Source organism: Capra hircus, chromosome 15 (genome assembly GCF_001704415.2).
Source record: "Capra hircus breed San Clemente chromosome 15, ASM170441v1, whole genome shotgun sequence".
NCBI lineage: Eukaryota > Metazoa > Chordata > Mammalia > Artiodactyla > Bovidae > Capra > Capra hircus.
The window spans coordinates 76,930,068-76,957,955 of record NC_030822.1 but is presented as its reverse complement, the minus strand read 5'-3'; the positions used below and the strand labels follow the sequence as shown (position 1 = coordinate 76,957,955).

Sequence of the window (27,888 nt, the reverse complement as noted above, 5' to 3'; positions counted from 1 at the left end):
GGGCTCGGGCGATCCGCATCCGGGTCATGCTGCACTTCTGCCTGTAGTAGTGTGTGACTGGCGGCGGTGCGGTGCCGTCAGCGTTCTCTTGCCGGTGTGATCCGCCGAAGTGCCTGCAGGCGGGGAGCCCCCGCGGCTTTGCGCTGAGAAGGACGGGCAGGGGACCTGGGAGCGAGCGGCGGCAGGGCTCCGCCGTTCGGGGGCGGGCTGGCAGCTCTGCTCCTTCGCTTGCTGCTGTCTATGGGAAGCGGGAGCCAGCCCTGAGGAGTCCTCAGCGGGTAGCGACCCCCTTCCCCGGCTCGCCTGCCCGCCCGCCGGGGAGGGCGGAAGATGCCGGTGAAGAAGAAGAGAAAATCTCCTGGGGTGGCAGCGGCAGCGGTGGAAGACGGAGGCCTCAAAAAGTGTAAAATCTCCAGGTACCGCCGCCCCCTGCCCTTCAGTCTTTTCTTTTTGCTTCAGGACCGAAAGAGGAGGCGGCCGGGCAGGCCTCGGGCCGGGGAGAGGCGAGCCCCCTCTGATAAACCGGGGTGGCAGGCGCCGGACCGCGTGAGTCTGTGCCGGGCTCCACCTCGTGTTGGGTTGTGTGCTCAGCGCCGCTGAGGGACTCTTGAGAGTCGCTTCCCGTCCGACTCTGCGTGCCGGGGAGGGTGGGGGAGACGAGTACCCCCCGTTCTCTAAGCCTCCCCCGCCCTCAATCCAGACCTGGCAGTGTACAGATCCGTGCAAGGGTCACTTCTAGAATTTCTCTGTAGACCGTGAAGAAAGGAGCAGAGCGCGAGGAATTTCGTCCTGACTGCTGCTTTGGGAGTCATAGAAAGAGAAGCTCCTTGTGCTGGAATTGGCCTCCAGATTTAGTATTTGGAGTGATCTAACCCGCACCATCCCAGCAGGAGCCCCATTTTCTGGAAGCATAGTGCCTCCACCTGCCAAATAAAGTGCCTGGCTATAGTGCCTCCATAGCCAAGTCGCTGGGTGCAAAGTTGAAAAGGCCCTGCATGCATTTTGTTGTTTAGCCATCAGGATACTGTTAGCTCTCAACATAAATATTAATAATTTGAGAGCTATTATACTCTGCATTTCTTGGAGAAAAAGCAAGGCAGAGTTGTAGTTGTATAGTGGTTTGGTTCCGTTGTAGCATGTCATTAAGGCATTACAGCAACACTGTATGCTGCAAAAAAATCATTGCAATTTACGTGTCAGAAGTGGGTTTTTTAAATCTCCTTATTGGGTGTCTTGACTGTCTTACTGGTTGGCACTTAATGTAAGAACTTAAGATGCTGCCATTTAAAGTAGCCAGCATTATTAAGAGGAGATAATGGTAGAGCTCTCCTTAAAGAGAAATCTGCTTAAAATGTAAGGTAGGTGACCTCTTTAGTCTGCTTCATCTTTTTGTAAATAGTTGGATTTTTCCTCTTATTAACCGTGGTTGGCGGAAGAGCCCGAGGGTATTTGACTATTACTGTGAAAGATACTGCTGTATTCTTATACCTCTTAATAACTCATACTAGAATTTGACATATACTCCACTAGCTCATATTTGTATGAAGCATGCAAATTAGATTTCTTTTACTTTAACTTGTAGCAATCTTAAAATGTATAACGTATTAAAAGTATTTAAATTAAGCACATTAAAACAGCTGAGCCGTTAGTATTAGCACTCAGGTGATACTTTGCTCTGTCAACTTAAAATTTTTATTTGGCACCCTTATTTTATATTACATTACTATTACATAGTTGCAGAAGTTATAGCATTCCTGTCACTGTGGTAGTATAACTGAGCTCCTTGAGAAAAGTTTCTCTATTCGTTAAATCTTAGAGGCCACTTACAAACTTTCTAAATTTTAATTATTTTATGAAAAAGGTAGATCCTGGGATTAAATTGCTTTGGCTCAATTGTTTGAACTGGTATGATCTATTTTCTTTCTTTTTAATCTGTGGAATCTAATTATACCTTAAGTCCTATATTATCTTTTATCTTTAAAATGTTTGTTTAAGCTTGGTAGATGGTAAATAAACAACTCCTAATATATAATATTCTGAAATATTGATTCACTGGGTATCAAAATATACTTTGTAAGGTTCATTTTCAAATTATACAGATATAGAACTTCTATGCAAATCAACAGAATCACTGTAAAGATTTATATTTTCCCAACTATCAGTCCTGCATTGAGACCATTAGGTTGAACTTCTGTGTGGTCTTTTGAAATCTGGGAGCAATAATTTTAGTGATATTTTTGGTATTTGATAGTGAGCAAAGTAGCATTTGGGCTTTGTTAGCCAGAAATTTTTATGTGTAGATTACTGTTTCAAATTGCATATATTTAACAATTCCAGTTTTTCCCTGTAACACCAACTGTAAAAAAAAAAAAAAAAGAGAGAGACTTTGGTTTGAATTGAAGTAGTTCATATTGAACTTAGCTTTTCACTAAAAGTTGAGACTTGATAAAATTCTTAGGCATTTGTGTGTTTTCTAAGCTATTGCAGATCCCAACCCCCTGCTAGACTAATAAGTGGAGAGGAACATTTTTCAAGCAAGAAGTGCCTGGCTTGGTTTTATGAGTATGCAGGTAATGAAATTAATATAAGAAGATATCAGTCACATGCTTTAAAACTTTTTTTTTTTTTTGGTTCATTCATTTGACAAATATTTATTGCAGGCCTGCTCTGTGTTAGTGCTGTGTGATGAGATCAGGGTCAAGACTGAGGATTATGGTTAGGCCAAGAATTTCGTGCCCTTTCAGGCTGATATCTTTTTAAATATGTAATTCAGTATATGTTTAGTGGGTAGGGTGAAACTCATTTACTGTTAGTAAAATTTGTAAATAGATTCATTATTGGTTTGTGTCCACTGGCTACAGTAGAGTTAGTATTCTGGAAAACTGTGTAATAGAACATTTTATACTTTATATGGTTCTTGCTTTTCTTTTCAGTTTTCTTTGAAGTTTTTCTGAACCATAAGCTTGTATTTTCTGAAACTTTTTTTTGTGAAACTTTTGGGAAGACATAGTAAAAGATGTAAAACTCATATATCATTCCATGACAGTTTTACCCTTTAATGCTGCCGTCTATGGGGTCACACAGAGTCGGACGTGACTGAAGCGACTTAGCAGCAGCAGCAGCACAGTCATTTATTTAGCCATTCACTTCCACTGGAGATGCAATAATAAATAAGGAAGTAAACAGACTGATGTTAGTATAGTGTTCTATATGCTATTAATATATTAGGGAGATGCACTGTGAGAGTTCATAGGAGGAGTATATAACCCAACCTTGAAAGTGTCATTGAAAATTTCTTGAAGAAGCTAGTTTAACCTGCACTAAATCCTATAGGTGGTGAATGAACAACTCTAGGTCTAGGATGAGACTAGTTCAGAGGTAAAAGTCAAAAGCCTGGGATGAGGCCAGAGTTAAGTATATGAAAAAGAAACTTGTTTCTCATTTATTATTAACTTCTTCATAGCAGTTAAAGGGGAGATTAATTCATATTAACTTTTATACATTTTTTTCCCCATAGAATCATTAGAATGATTTAGTTTTTTTCGGAATTATTGATTTTAAATCTGCCCTCCACCCCCAACTGTTTCCTTCTTTTACCTGCCTCCCTGTTTGGGTTTTTTGGAGATTTTTCCCCCTTTTACCTATCATCCTCAGAGTGTTTGTTTAGAATAAAACACTGTATATGCAGTCATTGTCTTATATTTAGTGATAATAAGGCTTAGATCTCAAGGGAATTTTGAACTTAAGATTTAGTTTTTTAGGTTATGTATGGAAAAAGACTATTTTGAGAGACAGTAGCTTCACTGTTGGTATCCTCTGAGCAATCTCAACAATATAATTTAAAAATTGTTTAGTAACAGAACAGATTCTTTATAGACCAGAAAAGCTGCTATTACTGGCATCCCAAGACAACCACTAACCCAAATTAAATAGAGGGAATTCATTTTCTTTTGACCTCCATTTGAAATGTTGACCCAGTATTCAAAATGCCAGTTTTACTGGTATGCATGGTAAGATATAGAATCAAAGGCTGGTCATCTTATTTCACCTATAAAGGGTACATAATACATAATAAATAATAAATAATACATAAAATTAATTAGTCTTTTTTTTTTTCTTTCATGCTTGATTGTTTTACTTCTCATAGGGACTTTCCTGGGTAGCGTAGGATTAGATTTAGTTAACTATTTATTTTCTATGCCAACATTTTTTAATAGCCAGCAAACTAATTGCTATCTTTATTCTTTATCTAATTTTTTTCCTGTGACCATTCTGCTAAGTAGTTGGTGGTATTCTTGTTTTATAGATGAGAAACAGGCTTAGATCAAGTAATTTGCCCAAGATCATACAATGACAAGAGCCTGGATTCAAACCCTGGTCATTCTGACCATGTAGCCTATGCTTAGCTGCTACTATCTTGTTTTAAAATTTGTACGCAGAAGCCAGTTTTCTTTTTCCAAAAAATATATTAGTAAGTATACTTGAGGTTAACTAATATTCTGTCATTCATCTAATGATGCATATTTATGGAGCACTTGTATCCATGTGTCAGGCACTGTGCTGAGTGCTGGGAATATAGTGGTGAACAAGTCAGACAAGATCCCTACCGTTGGGGGACTTGCCTTCTAATGGGAAAGACACAGTAAGTAAGCAAGATAATTACACATGGTGGAAGATTATAAAAGTAATGTGGTGTGATGCAGGGATGGAAAGTAGAAAGTTGGGATAGACTTTCAAATAAACTGACTAGGGAAGGCCTCTCTGGAGATTACTTCAATCAGAGACCTAAACGATGAGGAGGTGCTAGTTGTCTGTCAGTTAGAGTAACTGAGATGTCCTTGTTTAAAATGGAGGCAATAATTGTGCCTTCTGAGATAAAACATGTAAAGAAAACACTTAGTACTGTACCTGGTACGTAGTTAGAACCCAATAAATGTTAGCTATTATTAAAAGAGTGATAGTATTGCAGCATCAGATTTACTGGTTGTATATTTTTATAATACTGTTCCAAAAAATTAACAATGTAGCTCCTATGTAGCTTATGTTTAAGGTGCTGTGTCATGCTTTGAGCAGATTTTTTTTTTCCCCTGAGCATTTGCTCCGGCTGGCATTGTTTTAGACCCTGCAGATATAGCTGGGAACTATATGGTTATTAAACCATCAGAAAATTGATTTTCTTTTAAATTTTAAAAGCGTTTTCTGGAGGAGGAAGTGGCAACCCACTCCAGTATTATTGTCTGGAAAATCCCTTGAACAGAGAAGCCCGGCGGGCTGCAGTCCATGGGGTCACAAAAGAGTCTGACACAGTTGAGCGAAACAACTGCAACAAAATGTTTTGCCACAGATCTTGTTAATAAGATATTGTAGGTCATAAGTGGTGTGTGAAAAGCCTGATAGTTTTTCCCTTTCATAAGACCTCTCATTTTGAGTGATACTTGCATTGGCAAGAATTCAGGAATATATTAGGCCTGTTGTTGAAGAAAGGTGTTGGAAGTGAAAAGGCATTTTAAAGTCTTAAAAAGAATCAAAAAAAGGGGGATATAATTGCTTAGTCCTAGTAAACTGACTTAGCAGCAGCAGCAGTAAAGTTACCAGCTGGTAGAGTGAACTAAATCATTTTCATAGCTTCTTAAGTTGAGTAGAAACCCATATTGTGCCTGAAATAGTTAAATTCTACTCCAGAGGTTTTACCCTGGAAGTAGTTTTATTGGAAGAGTTTGTTTGAAGAAGTATAATTGATGTTATGTGATCTGGGGAAAAGAACATTATAGTATAGATTTGGTTTTAGATTTAGATTGTTGTTATTTGTTTTGTGAAAGTCACTTGACATTTACAAAAAGGTCTTATATGTATCTTATGTATCTTTATATAACACAGTTTAATTTGATTTTTATCAAATTTTAATCAGTAGTCTCCCATTTTCCAGGGAGGCTATTTTTTATGACAGTAACTGATATTTCTTAATATGACTCTTCAGCTTTCTCTTATAATTACTAGTGATGACAGTGTGGAGGACAAGCTTGCTTTCTTGCTGCATTAAAAAAGTTTAAAATATATTTCAATCATGACTTAAAAAAGCTTTGTTTTCTTCCATTCAGTTCTTTATCTGGTTTTTATTTTCATCCAAACCACATATAAGGATGCATATTCGGTTATTTTTTTAACACCTTAATTATGTATGTGTGCTTTTAAAATTATGTAATTAACACATTTTCATAAAAGAGTCTCCAAATGTATATTAGGAAGTGAAAGTTTCCTATAATTATCACTCCTTAACCTTTTAACATTTCACTGTATAAAAAAGTACAATACTTATTTAGACCAAAGAATTTTTAAAACATTTAGTTTCAGATCATGTGTTAATATCATCTTAGCAGTCTGGACCTCATCTGAGACAATAAAAACTTAACTGGTCCCATACTGGGTAGTTACATTTTTCTACTAAGAAAAGCCATAGGACATTGGCCCCATGTTGTGCTTATGAACTAAAGATGGTGATATAAAATGCCACCTGAGCAGCCTTGGTCTAGTCCATGACATATAAGCTGGAGTATTTTTAGTCCTTAAGAAAGGAAACAAGTTTCTCTTAGCTACTTTAATGTTTGAAGACTGTGTTTTCTTTCCAAAACCAGGTGTGGTAAACATATTTGTATCATATCTAGTTTTAAATTTTATTTTAGCCTTTTAAATTGAGGTATATTATTATATTAATTTCAGGTATACAACATAATGATATATGATTTTATCACAAAATTATTACCACCTGTCACTACGCATGGCTACAAATTTTGTTTCCTTGTGATAAGAACTTTTAAGAATTTAATCTCTTAGCTACTTTGAAATACTCGAAATAGTATTATTAACACTATAGTCATCCTGCTCCATGTTACATCCTCAGGATTTACTACGTTTGGAAGTTTGTGCCTTTTGACCACCTTCACTCATCTTGCCCACCCTTGCTTCTGGCAACCACCAATCACTTCTCTGTATTTGAGTTTGATTGTTTTTGGTAGATTCCTTATACAAGTGAGCTCATGTTGTATTTCCCTTCCTCTGACTTGTTTCACTTAGCAGAATGCCCTTGAGGTTCATCTATGTTGTTGCAAATTTGTTTTACTCTTACCAAACAAAAGATAACATAAAAAATAGGAAAGTTGATATACTGACTTAGTGTTACTAAGGGAAAAAATAGGAAAAATGTCCTTAATTTTTGAACTAATAATAGACATAGCTAATTGAGGGATTAAGCATTTATTTTTACATTAAGATTACATAGTATTCATGCTTTACTTGGAAAATTTCTCATTCTGGAATCTCAATGTAGCCATTTTCTTATATCATTATTGTTATATCTTAAAAAATATTAAATTTTTATGGATATATTTCAGAAGGTTAATGAATGACCGTCTGTTTTAGTAAGAAACAGATATTCTCCTCTGTTTACTGTCTTGAATTGTGGATTGTGGATTGGTACTGGCACATTCTAGTAGAATAAGGAGCTCAAACCTTGTGCTTTTTTATATTGATGCATTGTCAAAAAATTTCTTCAGAGGAAGCTCTCAGTAAATGTATTTTTAAGGATAGAGTCAAGTGATTGTACAACCTAGTGATTGTCATTAATGTTTGTTTTTATGTCCTTTATTATATTTTATAATGTGTTCAAAGAGGATTTCAAAGTTAAAAAAATTTAATCTGTACAAATATTCATACTTTATCAAAGGTATATAAAAATTCAAAGTCAGTTATTCACAAAAAAATGTTATGTAGTCATAAATTCCTTTAACACAGTGGCTTCTGTTTTATGTTGATATAAAGTTATAACAATAAAATATATAAATTATTTTTGTCTTTGAAGGTCCTGATGAAGTTGTAGGGCCAGAAGGAATGGAAAAATTTTGTGAAGACATTGGTGTTGAACCTGAAAATGTATGTTTTATTTTTAAGTAGAATGGAATGCAAGTGGGGTATAGAATATTCATAAATTTCTAAAAATTGGAACAGTTTAATCTTATAAGAAAATTTTGTTTCTTCATGAATATTGCAGATTTTCATTTAGGTTTTTTAAAGTGAATTTAACTTGGGCATGTATTATCTTTCTTGATATAAATGTCTTTTGTAATAGAGTAAGAGAGATTCTACCTTCAGAAACTGTTAGAATGTTTTGCTTTTAAGAAATTGACCCGTCTAAATTTCTTTACAGTTAATAATTCCAGAGATTGTACTCTTTAATAGTTGAAGGATGGAAATAGTTGTATAAAAATGCTTTCCGTGATAAATATAGACATGATAATCTCTGTGCTGACTTCTCCCCTATCCTTTATGTTCTGTTCTTTCCAGATTATTATGTTAGTTTTAGCGTGGAAATTGGAGGCTGAAAGCATGGGATTTTTTACCAAGGAAGAATGGTTAAAGGGGATGACTTCATTACAGTAAGAAATTTTTTTAAAAAACAAATTTGATGGCCTATTTGAAAATCTTAATTGATATTTTGTGCTTCGTAATTTCAGGAGTAAGTCTTCACCTTAAATTAGTTTTATCTATAATAATCAGTTCAGGATTGAAAAAAATTATATTATGGTCTTTGCGAAATGAACAGTTACTCCATTTTTCATATTTTCTAAGAAAGAATCTTTAAGAACAGTTCTGTTAAAACCCACCTATTCTCCTGATGCATGAACTAGAGCTTTATGATAGAAGTTATTTATTCATGGAATGTTTGAGCAATGAGGGACTTCCTTCTCAGAATACAGAATTCTACTACGTGAGTAGTTTTTTCTTCAGGAGTTCTGAGCTCTGGGACCTCCTCTCTCTTCAGTTTTATACTTAACTTAAAAAAGAAATTTGAAGTGACTTACATGACAGTTTTAAAGAATAAAAGAAATATTGTTTGGCATTAATAAATAAGTGTGCAACATTTAGCCATTTTATAGTTGTATACTTTCACATTGTATGCTGCTTTTGAATGCTTTTATAAGTTACAAAATTACTTCTTTTTCACAAAATTGCTTCTTTATAAAAATAATTTGATTTTGGCTTTCCAGAGTACAGTGTGCTTAGTTTCAATTGGTAATTGTGTGTTAATTTTATATTATGTCATATTCCTGATGTTTATCCAGGAAGTAATTAATAGTCAACATTCTAAAATAGAGCAAGCATAAACTTATAATATTTTTGGAGCCCCAAACTGGAGGTTAATTAGTTTCCTGTTGTATGATTTTAATTAACACGCTTAGCTGTTGTTTACTCCTTGTTTGCCTATCCTTAACTTTCAGGATACCTGATTTTTCAAGTGTATTTGTTCATATGAAACTTAAATATTTTTGAATTTTCAGTGTCTAATGTTTCTTAAACCAGGATTAACATTTAGATATTTTATGTGTGTATATACAAACACAAAGATATAAAGAAAAGAGAACACAAAGTCAACTCTCTCACTTTTATTATTTCTAGATGAGATGAGGAGTCTGAAATTCAGAGAGGTGAAGAACATTTTTGCCAAAGTTTACATAGTTCCTATGGAACTAAGGATAGCAGAGCTAGAATTTTAATTTCCTGATGACCAGTCTACCATACTGCAGTTCCTATTGTGACATTCCTTTGTGTTTTCCTTTGTTAGCAGTCTTTATAAAATAGAAGGCCATTATTAACTTTTAAAATCATAGTGTTTCTAACCAAGACTGCAGATTCTGCCATTCATCTAGGTGTCATAACATGGCAGATTAAAACAATGTTGCTTCTGAAATTCTTTGAGGTGTTTGCCACCATTTAATTAACTTTTTAGAGAAAGATAAATATACAGGAGTATGCAAAGAATATAAAGAATTTTATACAGCTCAGTCTGTTTTATTAAAACCTGTATTGGTTGTCACATAGCTCGTTAATTGTGAGGCCTTTATTTGGCATTGCAGTTGCTTTCTGTACTCTGCTGCTGCTGCTTTTGTCCTACTTTTTTCAATATCTCAGCTAACAAGTGTTTGCATATTTTTAAACCAAAAGTTTCTAATTGCTTTTGAATAACTTGATATTATATAAGGAGCCTCTGTATAACATATATAAACAAAAATGTTTCTAGTATTTGCATATGGCTTTAGGTATATGCTAGGAAAATTGATGAACCCATGAACATGTTGATTATTAGCAAATCTTTCCAGCAGGAAGTTCACAGGCTTTACATAATAAAAGCAATATTTAGCACTTAAAATTGACCCAGAGGTTTTTGTTTCACTCATGTGTTATCCCCTACCCATTTGCCTAGAGCTCTATAGTGTAGAGCCTTGAAGTTACTAAAATTAGGCAAGCATTCTTGACTGGGAAAATAGTTTTTTTCCTCTGATGATCTAGATTGCTATGTGATGTACAAAGTATCTTTTCTTAGTTGGGTAAGTCTTATTAGCCCCTGAATACTCTTATAAGGAACCTGTATAAAATAGTTTTCAAAGTAAACCAAGAGAGACAGAGCTCTCAGTTTTTTAAAAAATGTATAGTTTTCTAGTATACTTGGTTTTTACAATTATGAAGTATAAAATTTTACAGACTTCATTCTTTTTATAGCTGTTTCTATTTTTAGGATTTAATTTAACCTGAACATGGTTATTTGATGACTCCTGAATCACTTTAATGTAATTATCAGCTGTTTCAAATTAATTAATTTTAACCCTTAGAAAACTTGAGTAGAGCTCTGCTAAAGAATAGAAACAGTCTGATAGTTAAGACATACATTATGGTCATGAATAGTAGAATATCATAATCATGGTTAATTAAAATCTGTAATTGTGTAATACTTAATTGTTTTCATAATACTTTTTTTGAAAACATTTATTTATTTTAAAGCTGTTATTCACATAGACTTTCCATAACTGAATTATTGTTTTCTCTTGTTTGAAAGAATTTATGGGTGTGAATTTGTACATAATTGGAGTAGAATGGTCATTTTGTAAGTTTTGGGGATGTGATTGCCATATCCTTTCCAGATATTTTGCTTTATTTTGTTTTCATTGTTGTTTATTAATAGTCAAATTTCCCTTCAAGTCAGATTTAATAGATATTTACCCTTATTTTATCTAAGATACTGTGCTGCTTACTGGTGATCACAGTGAGGCATGGGACACAGCTCTTACTTAGTTACATTCTAGCAGGGCGGGAGAGTGTTACAATACTGTAAATATAAATAAATCCCCAGTGGCTCAGCGATAAAGAATGTGCCTGCAATCCAGGAGATGTGCGCTCCATCCCTGGGTCAGAAAAGCCCCCTGGAGAAGGAAGTGGCAACCCACTCCAATATTCTTGCCTGGGAAACCCCATGGTAGAGGAGCCTGGTGGGCTACAGTCCACGGGGTCTCTGAAGAGTTGGATACGACTGAGAAACAAACCATAGATCCATGTGGGATGGGACAGGTGCTGAGTAAAAGTAACAGATACTGTGAAAGCACAGCTGCTAAGGAGATTAATTACCACTGAGTAGACAGGCAAGTCTTCGCTATGGGTGTAGCGTTTGAACTAGACCTTTGAACAATGATTAGGATTTTAATGGTTGAGGATATAGAAAAATGTTTCAAGAGAAAACTGTAAGCAGAGCCTCGAGAAGGAAAAACATATGTCTAGTTTGCTGGAATCAAAAGGTACATAAAAGAAACTGACAGCAGTTTTAAACTCCAGATAGTTGAGATATGGCTGCATTATGCAGGACTTTGAGTAATATGTTGAGAGAGTTTAAACCATATGTTTTAGATTGGGAAGGCAGCAGGTTATTGAGCACAGGAATTATCAAAGATTTGGGGGATGATTTCAATAGAGTTGATTTTTTAAAAAAATGTTTTAAGATCATATACTCTTGAAAATCTTAAGGAAAACTGAACCTTATCCTCGTTATAATGCATATACGTTGCTACACACAAAATGTTGCATATGGATCTTCTTCCTTGGATCTATAGCGGCAAGATTCCAAGGATACTTGAAAATTTTATTCTGCCATACTTACTGGAACAAAGGACTTTTCTCACATGTACCAGCTGAAAGTTTGTTGTTGGAGCAAAGATGAATTACCATGCTGTTAGAGAAAATTGTGGGCATAGATCTTTGAAAAGAGTATACTAGATTATGATCATGAAGAAAGAAAGAATAGGATCTGATGAGAAAAATTGTGGGCATAGATCTTTGAAAAGAGTATACTAGATTATGATCATGAAGAAAGAAAGAATAGGATCTGATGAGAACGGTAGTACACTAAGCTGTCTTCCAGTAGACTACAAATTGTATACCCTCTGGTCTCCATGTTGAGCTCTGTACTTTGAAGAGTAAAGGCTTGACAGACTTTACTTTCCTACAGGAGAGATGAATGGGGAGCATTTATATAATTTGTTTTGGTGAGAGTAGAAGATCTGAGTAGATTGTATGCTATACTGTGTGTGGCATATGATTTATCATTCACTTAGCATTTGGGGCCCAAGTACCAGTTGTCATTGGTGTGGTTCTTCCCCTTTGCTCTCCCGCAGAGTCACCATGACTGTTTCAGAATGCCCCCTCTCCACATTTCCAAATGCCTCCAGAGGTGGAATTTTTGTATTGAGGTCAATAGACCTGATTCAGAGAATGTTCTAAATCCATAACTTTGTGAATAAAATTCTTCCTATTATAGCATCAGTGTGTCACAGCATTCTTATTAGGACTTGAAGATTAAGGAAGAAAACCTCACTTAGACCTAAATGAAAATTTTCTCTCATTTTAATGAAGCAGAAAGTCAAGTCTCTCTTGTTAATAAAATGTTTAACAATATTTAGGAAATTAATCCCTAAGCCTTTATGTTGAAATTTAAACCCATTTCTATTCATTCTAACAGCAGTGACTTTGAAGATGGTTATTGTATTGTGCCAGTGTTCCCTGAAAACTATAGTTTTATTTGATATTCAAAAATAGACTATTCTTATTTTCCATGCTGTACTACTTATAGTACGTGTTTCTTTTTAGTTCAGAAGAAACATTCTTCCTACACTTGCTGAGTTAAGAGGTATCAAGATTATTAACTCCTGTGAGTCTATTTTGGAGCTAGATTAAATATCAGAATTGTCTGTTAATAACAGCGTGGGCGTGTTTACTGGTTTTGCTGGCTTCAGCCATGTCTTTATGATGTTTCTGATAAATGTGGAAATTTGTGTTTAACTCAGCCTGTCAAGCTAAAATTGTGTTACACATTTAATACATGATCCTCATTAGTAACCTTATGGCTGTCTCATTGTTTTTGTGGTTTTAAAATGAGAAACAGACTGGAAAAGATTAAATAACTTGCTTAAAGCCACATGGCTGGAAGTGGAAAAATTGGAATTTCAATTCTCTGTTTGACTTGAAACTTTGTTCTTTATCTCTGTATTATTGAGGTCTCATCCTAAGTAATATTGTTACTTTGTGTACCTCCCTGGAGCAGAAAATGGCAACCCATTCCAGTGTTCTTACCTGGAAATTGCATGGACAGAGGATCCTGGTGGGCTACCTACCATCCATGGGGGCACAGAGTCGGACATGACCGAGCACACACAACTGTGGAATGTAAAATATTTGGAAAGGATTGTAATCTCTTAGATTATCTCCTAGAGAGACTTGTTAGTCACTACTTACACACTTAACAATTGTTTGAACTATAGTTTTCCACTAACTTTTTCCCAGATGGGAATTTTGAAACCTTTTGTAATACATCATCTACTTTGTGTTTTATTTTTGATACTCATACCTTTATTTAACAGACAGTTTTGGAATGCTGGGGCCTATATGCCAGGCCCCATGTTAATACTATGAGGACGATTTTTGAATTCTGGAGGTATTGAGAGAAAAAAAGCTTTTAAAGTAGGGAGGTATCCTTTAACTTGTTTTACCTCCTAAATCTCAAGTCTGTTAAGATTTTGTGTGAAAATGTGAGTCACATCATTAAAAAAAAAATGTGAAAAGCTGCTGATGAAGCTCAAAGATGTAGAAAATGAGGCCCCTACTTAAAGGTAGGTCCTGATGGGAACGGGAGCACCTGTGACTAGTCATACTAGGACCTTTGGAACATTCTCAGTTGACAACTCTGGAGATCTCAAGTTTTGAGATGTCCCAGTTTTCAAACACTATTATAATAGCATATAATCTGAGAATTTGTTTCTTTTGCATATTCTTCTGGTAGAAGTTAACTGCATTTTCAACTTTCATTAAAACTTTGAATGTTTGCACTAGTAGAAGCCCTTTATTGAAATAGTAAATAATAAATTTCTCATAAATGATAAGAATAAATTTTTTTTGTTTCTTCTTGAAACATTTTGTGTACGTATTCATATGTAAGGAAGTAGGCCCCAGACAAATGATTAACTTATCCAAACTTTGATTTCCATTTCTGGCAGTTACAGCATCCTAAATATGCAAGCAAATCATTTCCCATTTTACACACCTAAATGTTAGTTAAAATATAAAACATCTTTTAAAAAAATACTTGTACTTGACTATAGAAAAATAAATCAGAAACCAAAAATTATGAGAGATGGTAATTCCATAGGGCTCTATGGAACTGGCATTTATCCTGAGGATACCTGCCTATTCTTAGTCACTTGGATTAACCTTTTATGCCTGTTGGGAACTGTAGACAAATTGCAATGAGAATCATGTTAAAACCTCTCACATTTAGTTATTGATGCCAAATCTATCCAATAGAGGGAGACTTGTTTGCTTGGGCTTGGTTTGACATATGCAGTTGGAGACAATGGGCTTCTAGTTGAGAGAATTCCTAACTAAAAGTGCTTTTGGGGGAGTTTCCTGTTGGTTAGGATCTCAAGACTTTCACTTTCATGGTCCTGGCTGGGTTCAGTTGCTGATTGGGAACTGAGATCCTGCAAGCTGAGAGGCATTGTCAAAATAAAGAGCTCTTTGTCATGAGGACCTAGACACAATCCAAAAATGCATTTTACTGTTGTCTCAGGTAATTAGTACTCCCATGTGTTTAGTGGAAGCAGTTCTTCTGTACAGGAAAGCATTTTAAACAGAAGCCTCAATTTCTTCAGAGAAAAGTTCAGTGATCATTAACAATCAGAAATCACTAAACAAGTTGGGAAACAGATCTTAAACTTCAAAATAAGACTCTTTAAGGTTAGTATTTTGAGTTACTACAATCTCAGTATAAAATAACTACATTAATGTGTATTAAAAAAAAGAATGGTCTCAGATGATCAGATTTCAGATAATTTCTAAAAGCGAAATATATAAAAGATTTAAAACTCAGTAGAGAACTAACTGCAAAGGAGATGGATATAATAAAATGGTGATGTACCATATTTGAGGAAAATAGAAAAGAGACTAAGAGCTATAGTGGATTAATTTTTTAAAATTAATTTTGAGTGTGTTCTGTGATTTTTGAGTATGTCCTCTGTATTCTAGATTTAAGTCCTTCATTGAATATGTGGCTTGAAAATGTTTTCTCCGTGTCTGTAGCTTGTGTTTTTATTCTCTTACAAGGACTTTTATACAGAATAAAAGTTTTAAATTTTGATGCTATCTGGTTTATTAGTTTTTTCCTTCTTATGTGTTTTAAGTGTCAAGTCTAAGAATTCTTTGCCTAGCCATAGATCCTGAGGATTTTTCCTTATTTTCTTTTTCCTAGAAGTTCTATATTTTTACATTTTACTTTTAAATCAGTGATGCATTTTGAATTGATTTCCATCAAAGATATGAGACTTAGATTTTTGGTTTATTTCTTTTATCTGTGGATGTCCATTTGCACCACTACCATTTGGTGCAGAAACTCTTTCTCCTATTGAGTTGCTTTTTACCTTCATCAAAAAGCAACTGGACTTAACCGTGTGGTCTGTTCTGGGTTCCCTGTTCTGTTCTGTTGATCTTCTTCCAATACCACACAGTCTGCATTACTATAACTGTGTACTCAGTCTTGAAGTCAGGTAGGCTGATTCATTTTTTCTCAAATTTTTTTTAGCTACTACAGTTTTTTTTAACCTCCTTTTTTTTTCTTGGTCACACTGTGTGGCGTGTGGAATCTTAGTTCCCCGACCAGAGAGTGAAACCTATGCTAGGAATGGAGTCTTAACCACTGGACCAACAGGGATGTTCTGCTATTACAGTCTCTTTGTTTTTCCAAAAATTTTAGAATAATCTTACATATTTACAAAAAATCTTACTGAGATTCTTGTTAAAGTGCATGTGAATTTGAGAACTGACATCTTTACTCTTTGACTCTTCCAGGATAGATATGTCTCCATTTACGTAGGTGCTTGGTTTCTTTCATCATTTCTTTGTAAAACATGGATGTCCTGTACATGTATTCTAAGAATTAAACCTAAATATTTCGTCTTTATTTTGGTCACTATAAATATTGTATGTTTAATTTTAGCATCCATATGTTCATTATTAATATATAGAAATAGAATTGACTTTGTATCCTATGAACTTGCTGAACACACTTATTTTAAGATTTTCGTGTGTGTGTGCTTTGGGTTTTCCACATGGACAGTTGTGTCATATGATTATGATGCAAAATAAGGACAGTTTTTTTTCTTTTCTGTACATCTTACATTTCCTTTCCTTGACATACTGCATTGGCTAGAATGTCTACTACTATGTTGGATAAGTGTGATGATAGTGGACATGCTGTTTTGGTTCCCTGTGTTACAGATAAAGATGTCAGTTTTTCACCATTAAGTATTGTTACTGGTGGGTTGTTTGTAGGTTTCTTCTTTTTTTTAAATCAAATTGAGCAAGTTCTCTATTTCTGTTTCTTTGTGAAGTTTAAGATGAGTAGATATTAAATACTTTAAATACACATTTTCTGCATTAAATCATAATCATGTGGTTTTTCTTCTTTTAGCCTATTAATGTAATTATGTTGATTTTTTTTGTAAGTACTGAATCAATCTTGCATAGTTAGAATAAATCCCACTTGATCATGGTATATAATTATTTTTATATATTGCTTAATTTCTATTTGCCAATATTTTGTTAAGGACTCATGAGGGATATTGGTCTATAACTTTATTTTCTTTTTCTTATTTATTGAGTTATATTGGACATAAAATGTTATATTAGCTTCAGATGTAAAACATTCAATATATGTATATATTACAAAATTAAGGGCTTCCCAGGTAGCTCAGTGGGTAAAGAATCTATCTGTAGTGCAGAGACATAGGTGACATGGGTTTGATTCCTGCAATACTATCACCATAAGTCATTAACATTCATCAGTATATATAGCTGTAAATGTTTTTTCGCTGTGATGATTTTTAACTGTCTTTGATTTTAGGGTAAAGGTAATACTGGCTTTATAAAATAAATTGGAAAGTTTTTGCTTATACTTTATTTTTTGAAGGAGGTTGTAGAATTGATCTTCAAAGACGGTGAAATTCTCCAGTAAAACCACCTGAACCTGTATATGTCTTTTATAGATGTTTCTAACTTTTGCATTCAGTTTATTTAATAGTTTAATAGTTACACAACTCAAATATTGGTCCATGTCACCTGTTTTTGTTTTTGGCTATGTTGGGTCTTTGTTGTGTTGCATGGGGGCTTCTCTTGTTTCAGAGCATGAGCTAAGTCGCACTGCAGCGTGTGGGATGTTAGTTTCCTCACCAGGGATCGAACCGGCCTCCTCTCCATTGGAAAGTGAATTCTTTAAAAAAAAAAATTTTTTTTTTCAATTTATTTGTTCATTCATCCATGTAGGACAGTGCTGGGTCTTTATTATTGCAAGGACTTCTCTCTAGTTGGGAGGAGCAGGGGCTGCTCTCTAGTTGTGTGTGGGCCTCTCATTGTGGTGGCTTCTTGTGCAGAGCCCATGCAGGTACGGCTCGTGGGCTCAGTAGTTGCAGCTTCCAGGCTCTCAAGTTGTGGCGCATGGGCTTAGGGCTCTGAGGCATGTGGGATCTTCCTGGATCAGGAACTGAACCCATGTCTCCTGCATTGATCGGTGGATTCTTGACCTCTGAGCCACCAGGCAAGTCCTGGAGAGAGAATTCTTAATCACTGGGCCACGAGGGAAGTTCTGAGTCCGTTTGATAACTTATTCTTCTTAAGTTATCAAAGTTATATCCTCTTGATATCTGCAGGTCTAATGATGTACTTTGTTTCATTCCTGATACTGATAATTTAATTCTTTACTTTTCCTACTTTCCATAGATTTAATCTGGTCTTTTTCAATAATCTAAGCTCCTGTTTTTGGAATCTAGATAAGATTTCAAAGGCAGGAGCTTAGATTGTTGATTGAGACTGTTTTCTTCTTTAATGTTTGTATTTATATTTAGTGCTATAAATTTCCCTCTTAGCACTGTTTTGTATCTCAAAAAATTTGATGTATGTTTTCATTTTCATTCAGTTCAGTATATTTTTTGGTTTCCATTCCCATGGACTATTTAGGAGTTGGCTGTTTAATTTCTAAGTTTTACTTTCTAGTTTGGTCTCATTGTGGTCGAAGAACATATTCTGTGTGATTTCAAGTATTTTATATCTGTCAAGATGTGTTTTTTGGTTTAGGATTGAAAAGAAGTATTTTGTTGCCATTGAGTAGAATGTTCTTTCCATGTCCATTGGATCCTGTTGATTGTTGGTGTTGAATTCTTCTACACGTTTACTGATGTTCTGTGTTGTTCTGTCGATTGCTGAGAGAGAGAGAGATTGAAATCTAACTGTAATTGTGAATTTGTTTATTTCTCCTTACATTTTGCAGCTCTCGTCTGGTGCACACATTTGGGATTGTTCCGTCTTCTTGGTGAATTGACCTTCTGTCATTATGTAATATTCTTCTCTAGTTGGATAAATTCTTTGCTCTGAAGTCTACATTAGCTGATACTAGTTTAGCCACCTCTCATTTCTTTTAGTTGTTTGTACAATATATCATTTTCTATTCTTTTACTTTCAGCCCACCTATATTGTTATGTTTAAAGTCAGTTTCTTCTGAACAGCATAGAGTTTACCGTGTTTGTTGTTGTTGTTCCACTCTGTCAGTCTCTAATCTTACAATTGGTTTATTTAAAACACATATTTGATGTAATTACTGATGTATTAGGGCTTAAGTCTGCCCTGTATTTTACAGTTCAAAAATTGTGGTTCTTTTGTTATATATTTATTTCCTTAGACTTTCAGTTTCTTTGGTGATAGTTTCTATCTTTTCATTTATTTTAATTTCTTCTTGATTGCTTACTGAAGCATTTTTATAACTGCTTTAAAATCTGAGTCGAATGATTCTAAACATCTTTATCATTTCAGGGTTTGCATCTATTGATTGCCCTTTTGCTGTTTGAGATCTTGGTTCTTGCTTAGGCAGGCAATTTTTTTAAAAAATTGAAACCTGGAAGATTGGAGTATTATTTTGTTATGAAAGTCTGGATCTTAGTTGAGGCTTCTGTTTTAGCTAGCTTCCTCTAATACCACTTGGGCAGGAGAACTGAGGGCTGTTGCCTCATTAGTTTCCAGTGCCCATAGCAAGTGAAGTTCCTCTCTGCATCCTTGACGTCTGGGGAGGAGTCCTCATTACTGTCAGCAGAGGTGAGAGGCCTCTACAGATGCTTTCTCTCCATTGACACTGCTCGAGTGACGGCCGCATTCCTGGGTAAAGCTGAAAGCCTTGACTCGAAATCCTCCTCTGACACTCCCAAGAGTGGAGGAGGAGTGTCTGCTTTTCACTGCCTGGTGGGAGTTCATGTACCCCTTGTGGTTTCCACTGACACTGCAGAATTTGAGAGGGCGACCTGCTTATATCCTAGTGTTTTGTTTGTTGTTTAGTCCCTAAGTCGTGTCTGACTCTTGTGACCCCATGGACTCTAGCCTGCCAGGCTCTCTGTCCATGGGATTCTCCAGGCAAGAATACTGGAGTGGGGTGCCATTTCCTCCTCAAGGGGGTCTTCCCAATTCAGGGATCCAACCCGAGTCCCCTGCGTTGGCAGGAGGATTCCTGACCACTGAGCCCCCAGAACGCCCGCATTTCCTGGTGAGGGTGGACCATTCGGTTCCCCATTCAGCCTTTGCTGGCGTTGGTAGGGATTGAGCCAGTTTTCTCTTTGGTGTTTGACTGGAGAAGAGTGGTTTGTTGTTTTTTTTTTCCCTTAACGATTTCTGTCTTGCCAGATTGCTTACTTTGGGCTAGAGGGGGAGAGCAGGCTTCTGTATGTTTATTTTTTGTCTGCCCTCGTTGGCATTTCTGTTTTGCTGACTCCTTCAGCTCCAAGCTGGGATAGATGAGGCAAGAAAAAAACCCAGGGAACATGCTACTGTATCGTTTCTCAGATTCTTTCAGAGTCTATTTTTGTTTGTTTTGTATATAATGTATTGGGTTTTAATTGAATTAACAGGAGAGACGTGAAATAACACTTCATCTTAGAAGCAAGTTGTTTCTCTTTTTTTTTCTTAAAGTGAACTTTCTGCCTTTCTTCCCCATTGCACTCTACTGCCTCTTTCCTCTTCTCCATTTTAGAAACAGATTCTTTGAAAGCAATTGTCCAGGCTTCTTTTCTCTAGTTTCTCCTCATTCGCTCTTTTAAACTTATTCTAGCAAGACTTTATCCTTACAGCTCCTCCGAAATCACACTTGTAAAGGCCTTATTTACAAGTGACTAATCAGACCAATTAATACTGACAAAGCTTTGGGTGAAGCTAAAATTTTACTTAGAGGGAAGTCGGTAGCATTAAATATTATATTAAAAGGGGAGGGAAAAATCTAAAACCATATGAACTGGTATCTAACTTAGGAAAAGGATTAACCCAAAGAAAAAAGAAAGGAGATTAAAAGTGTTCAAACCCTGGTAAAATAGAAAAAAGATACAATTGAGAGAATTAAGAAATTCTCACAAGGTAATCAAGAACAAAGAAAAGGCAAAAATATATAATCATGTTAGAAAATATTTTAATTGGCATATTTAAGTAAAATTATATGTGAAATAAGTAATCAGAAATGTGTATAAATGACCAAAACTGATTCAAAAAGACATTAACAAATCGAAATGGTCTAATAACCATTTAAAATGCTGATTTAGTAGTTTAAAGGTTTTCCTTTTCTTAGTAAAAAGGCCCAGGTGGTTTTTCAGCTGCTGAGTTTGTTCATATCCTAAATCCAATGTTGAGTAAATTTTTTTGGAAGATAGAAGAAAGTGTACCATTTTTCATTTTGGTTTTTTGAGGTTTATGCTATAAGCTTGTTACAAGGCTAGCAAAAAGAATGTGAAAGAATGAAATTTACAGCCAGTCTCATTTATGAACAAAGCAAAATATCCAGCAGTGTATAAAACAGGTAACATGACCAAGTTTGGCTTATTCTAAGAATGCAAGCGTTAAGCAACACTAGAAATTTATTTAGATATTTTACACATTAATAAAATGATAAGTTACTACACGTCACATTGTTGATTTAGAACAGTGAAGGTCTCACTTAAATCTGAGAATGCTAGGTGTGTTGTCATGAGTACTGAAATCAGTTTTGCGTGTAAAAGTATTGGTCACGGTAGATGGCACAACTAATTTGATTGAAGGGAATCAGATGATCTGAGAGAGGACAAACTGAGTTAGTTTTGGTGAGTAATTTTTTGACAAAATATTAGAAGGAACAGCATATCAAGTAGATAAAATATGTGCTTAAAGCATAGATATGGCATTTGGGAATGGTAAGTGAAATATAACTAGAGCACAGTTACATTTTAAGGATATTGGGCTCTGGCTGGAGATGAGATTGGAGCTTTGTGCCAATTGTGAAAGGCTCTATCTTTTATCTGCCTTGTTTCTTGCCAAATAGTGGAGTAAGTCAACCCAGGTAAAATCAGAAAGCCAGTAATACTTTGGAACATCCCACCTCTTTAGTTCCTTATATTTAGTTAGTTGTACCTTTAGAGATAACATTTGTTACTTTTTTGCATTCTTTTGTATATGTACCTTATGTAAAGTTAGGTGCTGTCACTGATATACTTTGATTTTTTGTGTACTAAAAATGTAGTAGGAATCTGAGTTTATGACTGAATCACTAATATATTTCCTCTGTATTACCTACTAAACTTTAAAAAGCAATCATGGTTAGTCTCTTTCACCAAGATGGTGCCTGCGAATTTGTGTCAGAGGCCTGATTAATTTTATTTGTTCTGTCATTTTAACTTTATTTGTGGTAAAAGCATATATCTTAGTATGTTTCTTTTTACCAAATATTTGTGATTTTATTCGAGCTTATGCTTGAGTTGTAGGTGTCTTTTTTTAAAGAAAAGTTATTGGAGTGACCTTTCATAGATTGCTAGGTTTTCTTTTCCCTTTTTCCCTTTTGCATTGTATTGGTAGATAGAAGGCAACAGTTATTCTAAATTTGTGAATGAGAGAATTTAAAGCTAAACTAACTTCATAAATGTGCTCACTTTTTTATTTAATGCATTCATTCTAACCCCCAAAGATACTTATATTTAATTTTCTTAATTATATAACATTTGATTTTTTAATTTAAGGTGTGACTGCACAGAAAAGTTACAGAACAAATTTGACTTTTTGCGCTCACAGTTGAATGATATTTCTGCGTTTAAGAATATTTACAGATATGCCTTTGATTTTGCAAGGGTAGGTGGAATTTCCATGTTTGCAATTTTAATATTTTTTTTATTATCTTGAAACCACACTTAGGAGAACTTTTTTAATCTTTTGTTTTAGGATAAAGATCAGAGAAGCCTTGATATTGATACTGCTAAGTCTATGTTAGCTCTTCTCCTTGGGAGGACATGGCCACTGTTTTCAGTATTTTACCAGTACCTAGAGGTATGTGTATGTTTTTATTTTTAAAATAATATTTAAAAACTTAAGCTGAATGAACAGCATACCTTTAAATGAATAAAAACAAAAAGACTGTAGCTTTAAAAAAAAAATCTGTATAAGTGGTTGAAAATTTGTTTTAAGTGTATACCTAACTGCTCTCATTTAGACATGAGTTCATGTTCATTAATATATTTTGTGCATAAGCTGTGTGTATTCTCTTCCTCACAGCTCTTCTCCCTTCAAAAAAAAAACAAAAAGATAAATCTTCAAAAAATATATTTTATCACAAATGCCCTTAATGTAAAATTAGTTTCTTGGGATTTTTCAGGAGAGAATTGATGCTAGCGTACAAATCTCAAGCTTTTAAATCATGTTTCTTTCTATATACAGAATATTAGACTGAAAAAAATCAATTTAAGAGAACCAATTTTAGTATTAAAGCTTAGGCTCAGTCTAAAGAATTAGAATAAACTTTAAATATCTTGTTGTTGTTCAGTTGCTCAGTCGTGTCTGACTCTTTGCAACCCCGTGGACTGCAGCACGCCAGGCTTCCTTTTCTTCACCATCTCCTGGTGCTTGCTCAAATTCATGTCCGTTGAGTCGGTGATGCCATCCAACCATCACGTCCTCTGTTGTCCCCTTCTTCTCCTGCCTTCAATGTTTCCCAGCATCAGGGTCTTTTCCAGTGGCTCGGTTCTTCCCATCAAGCGGTCAAAGTATTGGAGCTTCAGCTTCAGCTTCAGCATCAATCCTTCCAATGAATATTAGGGATTGATTTCCTTTAGGATTGACCGGTTTGATCTCCTTGCAGTCCAAGGGACTCTCAAGAGTCTTCTCCAACACCACAGTTAGAAAGTTTACTATTTTATGTCCCCAAATATGAGAATGTACTTAGACAGAGTGATTACTGAGACATGTATGCTGAATTTATAAAGGAAGTATTCTTTTAGAAGAAAGGCTTTATTCTTGTACCTGTTGTTCAACGTGATTCTAAGAAGAGACTGTCCTTTTTTTCCATTTCTTTCTTTGGTAGTGTTTTTTTGTTTTTGCAATTTTGTCTTTTGGTGTACTTCTTACCATTTCTTGAATATAGATGCTTTTGCTTTGAAAATAATTTCTCATGAAGCTGATTGTTTATCATAGCAAGTTCCCCAGATTAGTTTTGTTTAAAGCTTGTGATAAGAGACAGTATAAAAAGGTCTTATGTGCACACTTAAATCTTTTTGCCTAATAAAGTAGATTGGTTGATGGACATTATCTATCTTCCTCATATTAGTAATTTGGGCACAGAGATAAATATCATTCCTTGTAAAAATATTCCCATGTAAAGGTTGCTGAGAGAACTAAATATTTTCAAATGTTTGTTGTGTGGAGGGTGTTTAACATATATTATCTTTTAAAATCTTTATAATACCATTTTGAATTATGTTTTATTTTTACTTAGCCAATGAGTAACTTTCCCAAGGTCACTCAATTAAGTAACAGAAGTAAGATTTGAACCCAAGCCTGAAAAATGCCAACTTCACATGTGGCTAAATAGTAAATCTTATGCAAAGAAACAATTTAATGAGAAGCAGCAGGAGGGAGTTTACTGTGTATAAGAAACATTATATAGCTTGATCTCACTGGTGATTACACAGCATATACATTGGTAAAAATTTATTAAGCTTTACCCTTTTTGTTAGTGCCCTTGATGCTGTGTTATTCCTCAGAAATAAAAAAGAAAAAAATAAATTTGAAGATGTTAACATCTAAATGACCCTGAAAATTCTCTTAGAAACACAAATAATTAAAAGAGGAATAACTGTTTTAGGAAAGACTAAATCACAACAAAGTTACAACTATGTTTATTGACGTCAAATCCTAATAGATATTGCTTGGTCTGTAATCCAAATGTTTATATCATTTTCTACAGCAATCAAAGTATCGCGTTATGAACAAAGATCAGTGGTACAATGTGTTAGAATTCAGCAGAACAGTCCATGCCGATCTTAGTAACTATGATGAAGATGGTGCTTGTAAGTATATAATACAATGTTTTCTTATGAAAATATAGTTCTTAAAGCTATTAAATGAGAACATGGATTTACCATAAAGACTTTAAACTTCCTAACAGACCTTCTTGTTTTAATTGTGTGGGAAGTGTGTGGGGGGAGGCAGGTATAGAAGGTAGGGAACTTAGATTGAGCACCATTATAAAATCTGTGCTGGTAAATACAATATTTTCAATTACTTGGTAGCAGAGCACTATAGCTAAATTTAGAATATAATTTCTGCAGCTAGAAGCTAAAATTCTGCTTTATTCCTGTCTTTCCTGGCATTTTACTATGTAAGAAAAGTGCAGTCATGATTTTAAAAATAGGAAAGCAAAACAGCTATAGTAGCAAAAGCTTTAAATTTAATATCATAATATCCATTTACGTAATGGCAAATAATGTCAAAGTAACTTCCGTCAGAAATTATTGAGTGAAAGTGAAGTCACTCAGTCGTGTCCGACCCTTTGCAACCCCATGGACTGTAGCCTACCAGGCTCCTCCATCCATGGGATTTTCCAGGCAAGAGTGCTGGAGTGGATTGCCATTTCCTTCTCCAGGGGATCTTCCCGACCCAGGGATTGAACGCAGGTTTTCCGCATTGCAGGCAGATGCCTTTACTGTCTGAGCCACCAGGGTAGCCCAGTGATTTCCAGTTGTTCAAATTAAAATATCTGTCAGTCCCGTTGAATGGAAAACCCAGGATGCCATAGGTGTTGGAGGCAATGATGAATTATTTAGATAAGCCAGATGAATTTTCTAGAGCTGTAAGTTTTTCACTCCCATCACAAGTTTGGCTGCATGTTGTTGTTTTCATGTTGCAAAGCATTGTATAGAAAAGATTGTTATTGTTGTTTAGTTGCTAAGTCATGTTGAACTCTTTTGTGACCTCATGGACTGTAGCTCTCCAGACTCCTCTGTCCATGGAATTTCCCAGGCAAGAATCCTGGAGTGGGTTGCCATTTCCTTCTCCAGGAGATCTTCCCAACCTAGGGGTTGAATCCAGGTCTCCTGCATTGGCAGGCAGATTCATTACCACTGAGCCACCAAGGAAGCCCACACAGAAAAGATACCTTCCTATAAATGTAAACTGAGGTTAAGGGACTTTTGTGACACTGAGGAAACAAAATACTGAAGAAAGGATAACTTTATTTCTTTCTGTATATATAGTGTCTTTCACTTACACAATAGTGTAAAACTTAATATTTTTGTAAATAATACCTCACAGCAGTAAACTGGCAGCTCAAGGACTGTATCTGGCCGGTAGATAGGCATTTCCATCTGGCCGGTAGATAGGTATTTCCATCTGGCCGGTAGATAGGCATTTCCATCTGGCCGGTAGATAGGCATTTCCATCTGGCCGGTAGATAGGTATTTCCATCTGGCCGGTAGATAGGTATTTCCATGTACATTTGAGTCAACGTTTTAACTGAGAGGTTTTGAATAAAAATACAGCTTCTAGATTTGTTTGAAAAATTACAAAATCTGACAGAACTGTTCCTGTGTTCTTCTATAGGATTTAGGTTGGAACCAAATAGTGGCTTATGTTGCACTTGCTTTCTGGTGTGCTGGTCCACAGTATGACAACATCTAGGTTGCTTTTCAGTTGTCATTTATTATTATGCTAGTCTCCTGTTTTTCTTACAGTAGAGAAATACCCGTTAAAAGTGAGAGAAAAAGTGAGTTCACCAGAGGGTTGTAAGAATAGGGCAAGCATATTTCTTTATGGCAGTGAGTTTTCCCTACATTTCCAAACAATAAACAGTGAGGTTATTTAAATTGCCTATCTGATTTATGTAAGTAAGTAAATTTGAACTCCTTGTAATATAAAAATATCTTTTTACAATAGTTCTTAAGGCAGGTGTTGATATTTATTAGGTACTTGCTTTGTGTTCAGATTTATAGTAGGTCCTGTACCTGGAACAGTATATGGCCACACCTTCAGTAAACTTACACACTTCTTGGTGAGGTAACAGAAATACTATGTTAAACACTTTTCAGATTATTTAATAATTAATTAGCAGAAAGCCATGGGCAGTTAGAAAAAGGGAGAGGTTAATATTGACTGAGTTATCAGAGAGTTCATGAAACACTTGAATCTTGAGAACATGGTTTTCTGCAAATATCCATTGTGGAAAGTCCCTTATGTTTTTTAAAAAAATAAAAGTAAAAAGGCCAAGAAAGCACCTATTAAGTAGAAGAGGGAGTCTGGAAGGAAAATACCTAAAGAAGGGAAAGGTCAGTTCCCTATTGTCACCATAGAGTTTGTTTTATATAATTTAAGAGATAAGTTCACTGAATTCTAATAAAAGTTGTTTCTTTTATTTCTAGGGCCTGTTCTTCTTGATGAATTTGTTGAGTGGCATAAAGTTCGTCAAGCATCATAGCAAGAAGTATTGTGAAGAAAATGCAAACCTTTTGATCCTGATGTGTGTACAGGCTAATGAGATGAGGGGGAAAAAACCTAAGGGGTGCATTTTCATTCATATGAAAGACTTCTCATAGTACTTTTTTTTTTTTTTTTCCTTTTTTTTTTAAAGGAAGTTTTCTTGTTACATGTTATGGGCATTGAGCCACACCTCTTCTTAGACTGAATATTGAAGTTTTTGTTTTGAGTTATGTTTATAACATTTATTTCAGAACAATAAAGATTCAGATTTGTGACAAAGGCCTTAAAGTGAAGATGTCCGTTGAGTGTCAAGAGTGGTATTTATTTTTGTAAATTTTAATTCTTGAATTTTAGAAGTCTGTCATACCAGAAGTTTGTGGAAGTTTAAAGGTTTTAAACAGTCTTAATGTTTGGCAATATATAGCTCATGGTATAGCTCATATATTCATCTCTGCACAATCAGAAAGAATATTTATTGGCCTTGACTTCTTGGGTAATTTCTGATACAGCTAATAAAATACATTTCTGGATATTGGGCAAATTTAGCTGTGGTTTTCTGTGAAAGTTGCCAACATATTATGCATATTCTTTATCTGAAAAGTTTACAGTTGTAAAGATTATTGTCTTGTTATTTTGTTTTCTAACCATTAAATAGTATTGTCAATAAGTATAAATCGGCATCATATGTATACTCTTAATGTGAATTTTATGTTTTCTGTATTCTATCAGTTTAAA

The 27,888-nt window shown here is 35.1% G+C and overlaps 1 protein-coding gene across 4 annotated transcripts; it reads left to right on the top strand.

Moving 5' to 3' along the window:
* Nucleotides 1–27,827, top strand: DCUN1D5 (defective in cullin neddylation 1 domain containing 5). Of its 4 annotated transcripts, XM_018059897.1 has the most exons (8): nt 1–416; nt 2,479–2,570; nt 7,856–7,926; nt 8,338–8,429; nt 22,431–22,539; nt 22,630–22,734; nt 24,647–24,749; nt 27,096–27,823. In XM_018059897.1, the coding sequence occupies exons 1-8, from the start codon at nt 331–333 to the stop codon at nt 27,149–27,151; spliced, it is 714 nt and encodes a 237-aa protein (XP_017915386.1). In that variant the 5' UTR covers nt 1–330; the 3' UTR covers nt 27,152–27,823. The 4 variants fall into 4 exon arrangements, with proteins under 4 accessions (XP_017915386.1, XP_017915387.1, XP_017915388.1 ...); XM_018059898.1 differs by lacking the exon at nt 2,479–2,570 and having other exon boundaries at nt 13–416; nt 27,096–27,827; XM_018059899.1 differs by lacking the exons at nt 2,479–2,570; nt 7,856–7,926; nt 8,338–8,429 and having other exon boundaries at nt 13–416; nt 27,096–27,827.